The sequence below is a fragment of the Bos indicus x Bos taurus genome, chromosome 3 (genome assembly GCF_003369695.1).
Source record: "Bos indicus x Bos taurus breed Angus x Brahman F1 hybrid chromosome 3, Bos_hybrid_MaternalHap_v2.0, whole genome shotgun sequence".
Lineage (NCBI taxonomy): Eukaryota > Metazoa > Chordata > Mammalia > Artiodactyla > Bovidae > Bos > Bos indicus x Bos taurus.
In genome coordinates, this window is record NC_040078.1 from 54,417,989 (window position 1) to 54,431,326 (window position 13,338).

At 41.5% G+C, this 13,338-nt stretch overlaps 1 protein-coding gene across 5 annotated transcripts in view; it reads left to right on the forward strand.

Moving 5' to 3' along the window:
* Positions 1-4,518, forward strand: part of LOC113889636 (guanylate-binding protein 2-like) — an 83,318-nt gene extending 78,800 nt beyond the window's left edge. For 4 of the 5 annotated variants that reach the window (XM_027536603.1, XM_027536605.1, XM_027536604.1 and 1 more), the window contains one exon: positions 3,221-4,518. In XM_027536603.1, coding sequence (XP_027392404.1) covers positions 3,221-3,406 — 186 coding nt within the window. In that variant the 3' untranslated portion in view covers positions 3,407-4,518. The remainder of the gene's footprint in view (positions 1-3,220) is intronic. The other variant, XM_027536606.1, reaches the window with a different exon arrangement.
* The last annotated feature ends 8,820 nt before the right edge of the window (positions 4,519-13,338 follow it).

Sequence of the window (13,338 nt, forward strand, 5' to 3'; positions counted from 1 at the left end):
TAGGACTTCAGTGTTAGAGTCATTAGAATTTTTGGTACAACCATCAGAGACAGAATAGTTCCATCTGCTCTTGAAGATATCACATTGTGCCTGGTATGATATATGGGATGCTGAAAACTCTAAAATTTGCTATATTTATTTCCAGATCTGCCTGATTCATTTTACATATCTAGAGTAAATATATTCTTTGTTCAAACCTAGAGTTTGATAGTCAGTGTCCTAAAGAGGGTCAGCAGATCTCATTATTTGTGACATGAGTGTGGCCATTTTATCTCAGGGGAACTGAGAAATATTCAGAATTCACCTACATTCCCTCCCAGAGTGCATTCTTAGGGCTGGAACACATTACTGGTATAGCTTGAAGGCCTGACTGAGGCACAGATCCTCCCTGCCCAGGGTGATGGTGTAGAGCTTGGGTCCCCAGCCCACAGGCACAGACTGGTAGCAGATGTGGCCTATTACCAACTGGGCCACACAGCAGGAGGTGAGTGGTGAGCAAGTGAGCAAAGCCTGTATTTACAGCCACTCCCCATCACTCACATTACTGCCTGAACTCTGACTCCTGTCAGATCAGTGGCAGCATTAGATTCTCAGAGGAGCCTGAACCCTATCGTGAACTGTGCATGCATGGGGTCTAGGTTGCGTGTTCCTTATGAGAATCTAATGCCTGATGATCTGAGCTGGAGCTGAGGCAGTGACTCTGGGGAGTGATTGCAAATTCAGATTATCATTAGCAGAGAGGTTTGACTGCACAGAGCCATCATAAATCAATTGCTGGCAGACTCATATCAAAACCCTATCAGTGAGTGGCAAGTGACAATTAAGCTGCATCTAGTGGCAGGTTCTATACTGGCAAGTGAGTTGATGTACTTCAATTGCACATCTGGTGGCAGGTTTCAAGTAAGAATCCAACACTTATTTTAGTCCATACATGGCCCAGTGATTATTTTATTTACCACTTCTGTCCCTGCCTCTTTTCCACACTGCTCACTTGTCTCAATCACGGTTTTGGTGAGCTCACAAGCTAAGCCTAGCCAAAATAATTAAAAAAAAAAGTCACTGGAGAGATTCTTTAAAAAGGGGGAAAGATAGCAGAAGACTCTAAGACTGCCAACAAAATGAAAGTTGCATTTAAAAGAAAATACCAAAAGCTCTACTTAAAATACAGGTCCATTGCAATAGGTGGTTCACATTCTCCAACCCACTTTGTATAATATGTAGTGACCAGCTACACATCGAAGCCATGAAACCCTCAGAACTGATTCGCCACATAGAAACCAAGCCCTCTGTATTAAAGGACAAGCTTTTGCAATTTTTCAAAAGAAAAAAAATGTGAACAAGAAGAACAGAAGCAATTATTGAAGGCCACCACTTCATCAAACGTGTCTGCACTGAAAGCATCATTCTTAGTGGCTAACCACATGCTAGAGCTAAGAAGAGTTGGTGAAGAGTTGATCCTGCCAACTGCCAAGGACATTTGTCAGGAACTTTTAGGAGAGGCTGCAGTTCAGAAGATGGCACGTGTTCCTCTTTTGGCTAGCACTGAAACTAGATGAATTTTTGAAATAGCAGAGGGCATTGAGGCACAATTGTTAGAGGTTAATGAGTCACAGTGGTATGCAATCCAGGCTGACAAGTCTATGAATGTTGACAACAAAGCAACAGTCTTGTTTTTGAGGAATCTATTTTTCAGAGGATGAGAGGATGTGCATGCAGATATGTTATGTGCAGTTTTGTTGCCAACCAACACCACAACCACAGAACTATTCAAGTCTTTGAATGATTACATATCAGGACACCTGAATCAGGCATCTGTGTTAGTATGTGCATGGACGGAGTGGCTGCCATGACTGATGGCTTTCTCGATTCACTATTCAGGTCAAAGAGCTTGCTTCTGAATGTGAGTCTATGCACTGTGTTATCCTTAGAGAAATGCTGGCTAGATGAAAAATGTCACCGGAACGTAACAACATTTTGCACGATGTGATTAAAATTGTCAACCACATTAAAGTATTGGCCCTTAGCTCATGTCTGATTGCCCAGCTCTGTGAGGAAACAGATGCAGAGCACACACATCTCCTCTTATACACAAAAGTGGGATAGCTTTCTAAAGGTAGGTCCCTGGCCAGAGTTTTTGAGTTAAGAGAGCCGCTCCAGAGATTCCTTTTAGAAAGACAGTCACCATTGGCAGCACATTTCAGTGACACACAATGGGTTGTGACCCAAACTTGCTTACTTGTGTGACATATTCAACAAAGTCAATCTGTCAACTTCATGGAAGAATGACAACTGTGTTCAAGCCAGCAGATAAAATGGCTGCATTCAAAGGCAAACTGTAAGTATGTGGATGAGTGATTTTTGACATGTTTCAAACATTAGCAGAGATTTTGAAAAAGACTGAGCCAGGGCCTCTTTCTCCCAACCGGTGTGTGAACATCTATCTCGGCTTTCAAAACAGTTTGAACCTCACTTCCCAAACACAAAAGACCCCTAAACTGGAAACGAAAGGATCCAAGACCCATTTGTGAATAAACCAAATGAATCAACTTTATCCGTGCTAGAACAGGATGAATTTGCATGAAATTCCAAATTACAGTGGCCTTAAAAGTTTGTTTAGGACAGCTTCAAATGTCAAATACTTTCCAGATTAACGTCAGAGTGAAATAACCTGAGGTGCCACAAAAGCACTGAAAAGCTTGCTTCCATTTCAACATCCTGTCTTCATGAAGCAGGGTTTTTTTGCAGTAACAGCAACTGAAATGAGATTACCTAGTAGACTGGACATAAGCAACACGTTTCAGACATCACTGTCTCCCATCCCCTCAGCAGCAACCATCTAGTTGTAGGAAAACAAGCTCGGGGCTCCCTTTGATTCTGCTTTATAATGTAATAGGAATAGTGTGCACATAAATACAATATGCTTGAATCATCCTGAAACTGTTCCCCCCTCCTCTGGTCTATGGAAAAATTGTCTTCCATGAAATTGGTTCCTGGTGCCTAAAAGGTTGGGGTCACTGGTATAGGTCAATCCTGGGAAGCTATAAACTCTGAATACTCTTTCTACCCACCCACATCCAAACGTTTAGAAATATTGGACAAACTCATCAAAAAGCATCTAAGGCCATATAGAAATAGACACTGGTGCTGATTTCCTGTAGTTGTTAGATATGAAATTCTGATAGTTGGATATTTTCAACAGGGCACTGTCTTCTTTTTACAGATACAAGAAGAAATGCTTACTGAAGGATTTGAAAGGAAAGCCAATGAATTACATGAAGAGATACTTCAACTACAAAAGGAAATCGAAAAAACTAAAGATGATAGGCTCCTAGAAAATGTAAGGCTTCTGACACAAATTGGCCTTATATTAATGGCCTCACGATCTAGATTTCTTAACTGTGTATAGATACGATGGATCTCAGGTGAGTTGTTAAATGAGCTGACAATTCCTGTTAAGTACATGAAAAAAAACTTCATGTAAGGGTGGCTAAACCTTGAAGTATATGTCACAGTAGTTTCAATCAAGAAAAGTTTAAAAATAAGTTATTACCAAAGAATCAGGGCCTGATATCCAAATATATGAATAATCTTGATTGACTTGGCCAATTTAAAGAAATGCAAAATGAGTTAAAAGATAATGATTGATTCATAGCAAAGTTTTAAGCAAAGCATAAAGAGAAGGGACAGTCAACTATGATATAGACACAGAGAGAGTTTCTTTAGGCTCGATCTAACAAGCCCTCATAAATCAGCAAGGAAAGGACAACAACCACATTTTTTAAATGGGTAAACATATAAGAAGATAATTAAAATGTTTAACTTTGCTGATTATAAAAGGTATGCAAAGTATAATTAGGAGATAACTGTGTCACCTCTCAGTGGGCCAAGAAGTATAGTTTTGACAGGACACTGGTCTGGCAAGGGTTACAGGAAATTGGCAGCCTGATATTTGCTAGGAAGAGTGCAGATTGATACAGATGTATACCAAAATTTAAATGCAAACACTGTTGATCCAGCAAGTTCTCACTTAGGGATTTATGTTAAACATTTGTGTACCCAAGCTGAATATGGAATGAATGGTGGTACATTCATTGAAGGATTGTTATAATTCCAAAAGACTGGAAACATCTTTAGAGTTCCCCTGTCACATGCTTGAGGTAAATCCTGAGACACAATTACACAGGAATGCTCTATATCACTAAAGTGAAAAGGGAAACTCTATTTGTGGTAATGTGAGAAAATCTCCAAGATGTATCATAAGTAAAAAAAAAAAATTAAGATGCAGAAAGTCTGTGAGTTGCATTACTGATTTAAAACATAATCAATATATGAATATATTATCTTCTATCTCTGGAAGCACGAAAGAAACTGGTATCCATGAGCAAAATAGGAATGGACCTGCATATTTGAGACAAAAAATACCTGACATATTCTTCTGTGGGCTTTATATTTTGTATGATTTATCACCTATTCACACATAAATAGAATTATTAACATTAAATAAAAAATAATAATACATGGGATGGAATAGTTCTTATGACAAGATGCAAGTGTTGAATACTGTGAGAAATAAAAAGTCAACTCCGCAGGAGGAATCTACTTATTAGAGCAGGAAGCAGAAAGCACCAGATGTGTCTCATACTGTTGTTGTCATTAAGGCTTTGAACTTCTAGTCTCTAAGTTATTTTTAGGTATAAAGTCTGCTGGAATGTTACGACCTCCAAATTCCTGATACACCTTATGAAGACAGTGTGTTCAAAGAAGAGGTTTTCTTCAATTTCAACACAACATTTAAGAATTCTTCTCAGCTGTCTAATGCTAGGCCTTGTGCTTAAAATGAACTGGGCATGGTGTCCCTTCTTTGTGCCCTCATTGTACTATGTTTCACTCAGAGCACAGGATTTTTATATAATTTTGACATTGAAATGACCTGTTTACATTTTATCTCCTCTACCACCTCATGCGGAGAAGGCAATGGCACCCCACTCCAGTACTCTTGCCTGGAAAATCCCATGGACGGAGGAGCCTGGTGGGCCACAGTCCATGGGGTCGCTAAGAGTCAGACACGACTGAGCGACTTCACTTTCACTTTTCACTTTCATGCACTGGAGAAGGAAATGGCAACCCACTCCAGTGTTCTGGCCTGGAGAATCCCAGGAACGGGGGAGCCTCATGGGCTGCCATCTATGGGGTCAAAAGAGTCGGACACGACTGAAGCGACTTAGCAGCAACCACCTCATGATCCTGTCTACTAGATGATCTTCACTGAAACTTAACTCCCACCACAAAGACCACCACTGAGGCTTCAGGTGTTCAAACAATACACATGAATAAATACATAAGCTTCCACCCATCAGGGGCCCAAATTGCTACTTCCTTACTACATTAATTGCTGCTTAGGGTTCTCAAAACAAAGGGCACAATTTTAGGAACTGGTACTGAAAGAATTCAGGCAGAAAGTACACACACACCCATCTGAACCTGCCACTTTTCTCTGGGAGAGACTGCACAACCCATATGCTCTGAGTTCCTCCAGTTTCCCTCCCAGGAGACTTGCCCAGCAATGAAGCCACCACATTTGGCTCACAGAACAATGATATTGTTTAAAATAGCAAACAAAAGAGCCAGTAATTGGCAAAATTCCTATTGTCACCATAACTGTTACCAGTTCAAGGAATGTCTATTGAAATAAAACTGTGCTTTTGATGTGAGAAGGATCCATTTCTCACTGAACATGCCACCCACATGCTGACAAACTGCAGAATCTGTAGGATGACTCTGCTTTCTGAAGGGTTCAGGGTTAATGCTCAATTGCCACTTCTCCTACCAAAGTCTCTGGAATAAGTCCTTCAGCTGGTCCAGTCCCCAAAGACCCTCTGGTGTCATCAGAGGAATATCCTGAACACTGGATGTCTGGATGGTCTGGTAAAGGGGGTGAGGGGGCAGTGAGGAGTTCTGTTTCCCCATCAAATCTTCCTGACACATGACAAGTAATGCAAACAAGAAACAGGCACATGCATTTGTGCCATGAAGTGATCGTGGCTTAGAGAAAGGAAGGGGTCAGGAGGGAGGGAAAGGACTGTTAAAGCAGAGAGAAAGGAACCTGCACTGCTCTGATGTTCAGTCCCAAGTGGTCATCTGTTGGAATAAAGTTACACATATCTTAAGGCTCCAGGCCTCTTCCAGACTTTATAATTAATAAATATTTGTTAAATTACTAATGGAATCAAAGTTCTACACAAGTACTTGTTGAACAATTCTGGAGGAAGACAGCAAGGCAACCGTTTTTTCACACAGTACTTAGTACAGGAAGACTGAGCTTCTCTGGACATTACTACATCCCTTTCCCTTTCTCCTTAGACTTGTGTATGGTGTGCTCACGAGGGTCTGTTGCCTGTTGACTGGGTATTACACAGTCCTCACAGAATGTATTTATTAAGGAAATTCTTTAGTGTTACAGATGAATTGTCAGAACTCATTAGAAATGCAAATAGAAAATCCAACTCTTTGAGACCCTATGGACTGTAGTCTGCCACACTCCTCTGTCCATGGAGTTCTCCAGGCAAGAGTACTAGACAGGACTTGGTGACTGAATAACAACAACAACAGTGCTTTTATTCTGCTCCCAAGAAAACAAGGTCTGCAAAGACACCTATATACCTTGAACTTGTTCAGTTCAGTTCAGTCGCTCAGTCGTGTCCAACTCTTTGTGACTCCATGAATCGCAGCATGCCAGGCCTCCCTGTCCATCATCATCTCCCAGAGTTCCTCAGACTCACGTCCATCGAGTCAGTGATGCCATCCAGCCATCTCATCCTCTGTCGTCCCCTTCTCCTCCTGCCCCCAATCCCTCCCAGCATCAGAGTCTTTTCCAATGAGTCAACTCTTCATATAAGGTGGCCAAAGTACTGGAGTTTCTACTTTAGCATCATTCCTTCCAAAGAAATCCCAGGGCTGATCTCCTTTAGAATGGACTGGTTGGATCTCCAAGGGACTCTCAAGAGTCTTCTCCAACACCACAGTTCAAAAACATCAATTCTTCGCACTCAGCCTTCTTCACAGTCCAACTCTCACATCCATACATGACCACTGGAAAAACCATAGCCTTGACTAGATGGACCTTTTTTGGCAATGTAATGTCTCTGCTTTTCAATATGCTATCTAGGTTGGTCATAAATTTTCTTCCAAGGAGTAAGAGTCTTTTAATTTCATGGCTGCAGTCACCATCTGCAGTGATTTTGGAGCCCCCCAAAATAAAGTCTGACACTGTTTCCACTGTTTCCCCATCTATTTCCCATGAAATGATAGGACCAGATGCCATGATCTTAGTTTTCTGAATATATGTATTGCATATACGTATTATATGTATTATATACATATAATACATAATATATGTATTATATGTATACATATTAATACAACTGTAATATGTAATACAATTACATTGTACAATACAAATACAATTAGGTTATAATACAATTATGATATGACTATTGGCTCCAATATTCTTAAAAGGTAGTGGAGATGAGTGAGAAGGTAACCATTCCCAGTGAAGTACATGTGGATCCTAAAAATTTAGAAGAATGGACAACACAGAATGAGACTAACGGTGGATGAATGCACAGACACTTGGGGCTTTCGGTTTGTATTGGATCCTGCTTTCTGTTTCTGTATAGCTCTAGTAGACACCTTCCCCCGAAACTCCTACCCAACTATATTAAAGTCTGCAGACTTTGATCATGTGAACTCTCTGACACTTCAAAAATGGTAAAAGGAACCTTAAGCCAGAAATAACTTTTTCCTTTAAAAATGAGATCTAAAGAGAGATTAGCTTGAACGCTATCAGTTATCCCTTTACCACGTGTTGCAGATACACTGAGGCTGAACTTCCTCAGGTGATACACCTCCACTCCAGCTTGCAAGCAGAGTGACATACTTATTAGCCAAATAAGTAATCAAGCTCTATCACCTTACAATTGTATAGTCCTGAATGCCTATTCTTTTATCTTGTTTATTTCTGTGCTCAGCAACATCCAAGGTGCTTTTAGTTTTGCCTCGTTTTTATAAACATTTTGCCTCAATGGTTACTCTTTCCAATTCTAAAGCTCCCCAAGCCTAGGAACTTTATCCCCCAAAGAACTAGTACTTCTTTGTGCCCACATTTTCCATGTGAAGAACTGCACTCATATTTCTGAACTGCAAGTACTTCATGTTTGAGCTGTTTATAATGCTGGTCCATCCACACCCTGTGGTCTGGCACTAAACTCTGAGGATGTGGAAATGAGATTCTTCCTCTCAGATGTTTCACTGGACACAAGGTTTAATGTTCAGTTCAGTTCAGTTCAGTCACTCAGTCATGTCTGACTCTTTGCAACCCCATGGACTGCAACATGCCAGGCCTCCCTGTCCATCACCAACTCCCGGAGCTTACTCAAATTCATGTCCATTGAGTTGGCGATGCCATTCAACCGTCTCATTCTTGGTTTCCCACTTCTCCTCCCGCCATCAATCATTTCCAGCCTCAGGGTCTTTTCACATGAGTCAGTTCTTCGCATCAGGTGGCCAAAGTATTGGAGTTTCAGCTTCAGCATCAGTCCTTCCAATGAATATTCAGGACTGATTTCCTTACTAGGTGACAAAGAAGCACAACTTCTAAAACAAGATGCAAGACCACTTTTTTTGGAGTTAAATAAATAGCAACTATAAAAATCTTCAGTTAAATCGTCTCATTGACTGCCTTACATTTACGAACACATTTTACTCATTCTTCCTTTCCTAATACTTTATACTTTTGTGAATTAAAGTTAAGGGACATAACTTTTAAAGTATTTTTCCTGAAGCAATTACAAACCATGGAAACTGAAAGACTCCAAATTTATTTGTGAGTAGTAATATATATCATGTTTATAACATACATCATGTTGCAGAGCCAAACATATCTAAATGGCATTACAATTTTCATTCTGAATCATACATCTTTATTCCTTCGCTAACAACAACAAAAAGTTAATGAAGAAATCTCTCAGGAGATCAAGAGAGCCCAAAAAAGACAAAGAGTGAGAGAGAAAAAGAGAAAATTTTCTTGGATACAGGTAACTGAGAAAAGATTAGCTTTATCTGGTTTTAGGTCACATGCCCAATCTCCCTCTGAATCAATCTCAGTGACTTGGGCTTATGGGGCCATAGTAATCTTCCCAGCTTGGGTTCAAGTCTTGAATATACTAAGTGTGATCTCAGAATTCAAGAAAAATCTGTCCCTGATATCGTCACATACACCTTTACAGTTGTAACACACTCTGCAGCTCCAAATATCGTATCATTTTATTTTACAAAATAAGCGTATGGTAATCTAAGGATATTATACTTTTCTAGTTGTCTTTGCAGCTAGAGAAGTCTGCATGGGGAATTTGTGCAACTGCCCTTGCTCTTGGGGAGGCTTGGGTGTAGAATTTTGAGACTATACTCTGCATGTCCTTCCTTTCCCTCACTGCCATCTGAAATACAGATGGGATAGCCAAACCCTGATTCATAGGGTTAAAAACCTGTAACAGAAACTGGTAACTAAGGGAAATTCTTGAGTTCCTTTTACAGAACAGCAGATAAGGGAAGAGCTTGTTTGAAAACTCCTTCCTCTTGTAACACAACAAACCTGGCTGAAACCAGGGAAACCAATATAGCTCATCAGAGTCTGCTCAGAAGAGACCTGCTTGTCCCATGACCTACTGTCATCACAGCCCTTGCAGCCTTACTGGGTTGCCTCTGTCAACTATTAATGCGCACTTGCCAAGAGCACTGCCAACAACTGAACTATAATAAGGGCATTTGCCATCTGCCTCTGAGGAGACTGAACCCTGTGCTGCTGCAGCTGTTGACCTTCAACAATCCCTGAGGAAGTTCAGGGTGGAATGAGGCACTCTGTGCTCCAGGGAATCTGATGGGACAGGTCTTTATATAGTTGGATATTTGGGGGAAACAGATTTTATGATACCAATCCCTGCATCTCCTCATATCTAAAGTGAAAGTGAAAGTCGGTCAGTCGTGTCTGACTCTTTGCGACCCCATGGACTATACAGCCCATGAAATTCTCCAGGCCACAATACTGGAGTGGGTAGCCTTTCTCTTCTCCAGGGGATCTTCCCAACCCAGGGATTGAACCCAGGTCTCACGCATTGCAGGTGGATTCTTTACCAGTTGAGCCACCAGGTAAGCCCGAGCATACTGGAGTGGGTAGACTATCCCTTCACCAGCAGATCTTCCCGACCCAGGAATCGAATCAGGGTCCCCTGCATTGCAGGTGGATTCTTTACCCACTGAGCTATCAGGGAAGAGCCCCTTCATATCTAGAAAAGCACTAAATCCATTCATGGTGACATCATATCCTCGTGACTAGGAGAAAAACTCTTGTAAAGTAAACACTTGATTGCATTGAACTCCCCGTTCACCAAAACCTTATATATTGAACATCCCCCACTACTTCTTTGGAGCAGTCTCTCAGAGCTACCTGAGGTGCTGCCTACTGGGCTACAGTCCTCATTTTGTCCCAAATAAGACTTAACTCACAACTCTCAAATTGTGCATCTTTCTTAGTTGATACCTCACAAATAAACTCTCTGCTGCAAACCTGGGGTCTCAGTGTTTTGGCTTGCAGCTCCTTGGGCAAAAGAACCTGGTTCCATAACAGCAGCAGTCAAACTTTTAACTTGCAGGTTAGTACAATGCCTTAAATGATACAGAAAAGAATGGAAGGGATGAATCAAGCCTTAACCTCCAAATCTGGATCCACGCTAGTAAAAGAAAAGAGGAAAACTCTAACAAAATAATAGTGAAGCTCAAGAGGGAGGGGATATACACATAATTATGGCTGATTTGTGGTGGTGTACGGCAGAAATCAAGACAACATTGTGAAGCAATTATTCTCCAATTAAAAAATTTAAAAAATAGTGACTATGGGCTATAAAATTAAGGATTTTGTACACACACATATTTCTTTTACTAATGGAAAAAAAAAAATCACTGGGGTGACCCAGAGGGATGGTACGGGGAGGGAGGTGAGAGGGGGGTTCAGGATGGGGAACATGTATATACCCTTGGCAGATTCATGTTGATGTATGGCAAAACCAATACAATATTGTAAAGTAATTAGCCTCCAGTTAAAATAAATAAATTATTAAAAAATCACTGAGTTAAAAAGAAGAAACATTTTAGAAAGGAAAAACTGAAACATTTTTCAAGTGGAGAAAAATTTATAAACAAATCCCTTTCTCACAAAAACACCCCTGAGAGACAGACTGTTAAACACTCATCTGCACATTACTTGGGCCACGTTCAAGCCACTTGTGTAGGAGGGACAAATGCTTACCCAGCCAGGCATGGAGGAACAATCATCCCCTGTCTTTCTCACAATTCATCCAGATTCCTACCTCTGGTTTTTTTTTTTTTTTTTTAATCCATGTTCTTTCAATTTTGATTTCTTTTCTTGTAATCCCCATCAATACCTGAATGGCCTTTAATAACTTGCTTTCTTTTCAGCTTCTGAATATAAGAGTCGGGTTTCAAGAGGAGCGAGACACAGGAGGAGCCCTAGGGATGAGCCAGGGCAGCTGACTTGACCCCTAGCTGCAGCTCCAGGTAAGTTTGCTCTTAATTTGACGTTCCAAGCATACTTCCATTGAGTCAGTTCAGTTCAGTCATGTCGGACTATTTGCGACCCCATGAATTGCAGCATGCCAGGCCTCCCTGTCCATCACCAACTCCCAAAGTTCACTCAAACTCACGTCCATTGAGTCGGTGATGCCATCCAGCCATCTCATCCTCTGTCGTCCCCTTTTCCTCCTGCCCCTAATCCCTCCCAGCATCAGAGTCTTTTCCAATGAGTCAACTTTTCACATGAGGTGGCCAAAGTACTGGAGTTTCAGCTTTAGCATCATTCCTTCCAAAGAACACCCAGGGCTGATCTCCTTTAGAATGGACTAGTTGGATCTCCTTGCAGTCCAAGGGACTCTCAAGAGTCTTCTCCAACACCACAGTTCAAAAGCATCAATTCCTTGGCACTCAGCTTTCTTCACAGTCCAACTCTCAGATCCATACATGACTACTGGAAAAACCATTCCATTAAATAACAATAAATCCCCTTGCTCAGGCTCCACGCTGCAGGTAGGTCTGACCCAGGCTCCTATCAAATTACCGCTTATTCTCTGGGTCCTGGGACATGTGACAAGTAGTGTGCACCCTGTAAGAGCTGGGATTCTTATTTCCCCAAGCTCTCTGGGACTGCTGAAAGTCAGCCTCACTGGCCTTCACAGCAAAGTTCTTGAGGATTGTCTTCAAGGTGCTAGATCCATGGCTGTGGTGGAAGGGTGGGTGATGATACAGACCTAGGAATTCTCACTCCTTGGAAAATGTTTAGGGTTATAATTATCCTCTCAATCATGACTAGCCCACATGGGGCTGTGGAATTTGACTGTACTGAGACTTCACTAATCCTACTCATGTCACTGTGGTTCCTCCTTTATATCACCATTCATAGGAGATCTCTGCTGTTAGCTTCCATGTTTTTCACCAATGGTTGTTTTGCAAACAGACTTTGAGGGTGAACTCAGGATCTTTCCACTCCACTATATTGCCTAGACAATGATCTTAGTCCTCAGAATAATGAATTAGGTACTGCTGTCATGCCATAACAAAACTGAGAACTCTGATGTACAGAGAAATTATTAATTTGCTTAAGACAACACAGCCAGCAAGTGGTTTACTGGTGGGGTAGCTTTGAGTTCTTGGCAGCCATTCAGAACTCAGAGTATAGCTTAGGAAAGCTTCCAGGAAGATGAGGTAGAAAGGACAAGTTGAAGTATGCATAAACGATGCCCTAATAAAGGAACAGTAGATGAGCATTAGTCAAGAGAAAAAGAACATGCAGATATGGCAGATGTGAACAACGGATGGTGGGGCTTTGTAGACCTGTACAGAATTCTAGGGTCTGTAACCATTTGGGGAGCCTACAAAGGATGGAGAATTTACAGGATCTAGTCTGTAGGTTTACTGAACAACAATTTCCACAGCAAGACACTACATCTTTGCTGCCTGATAAGTCTTTGTTCCTTGTTGTTTCCTCAGGCCAACGAGGTCCTCCAGAGCTTCCTGCAGTCACAGGGAAGAGCAGACTAAGCCATCCTACAGGCAGACCAGGCCCTCACAGATGGGGACAAGGCCATGGCAGGTACAGGAAGGACTGAGCTCTCAAAGGGGAAGGTGGTTCCTGTGCTGCCCTTTGGCAGATGTGGGAACAAACACGTCCTGACACCAGACCTTCCTCTTCTTCCATGGAACCTCTCTGGTACA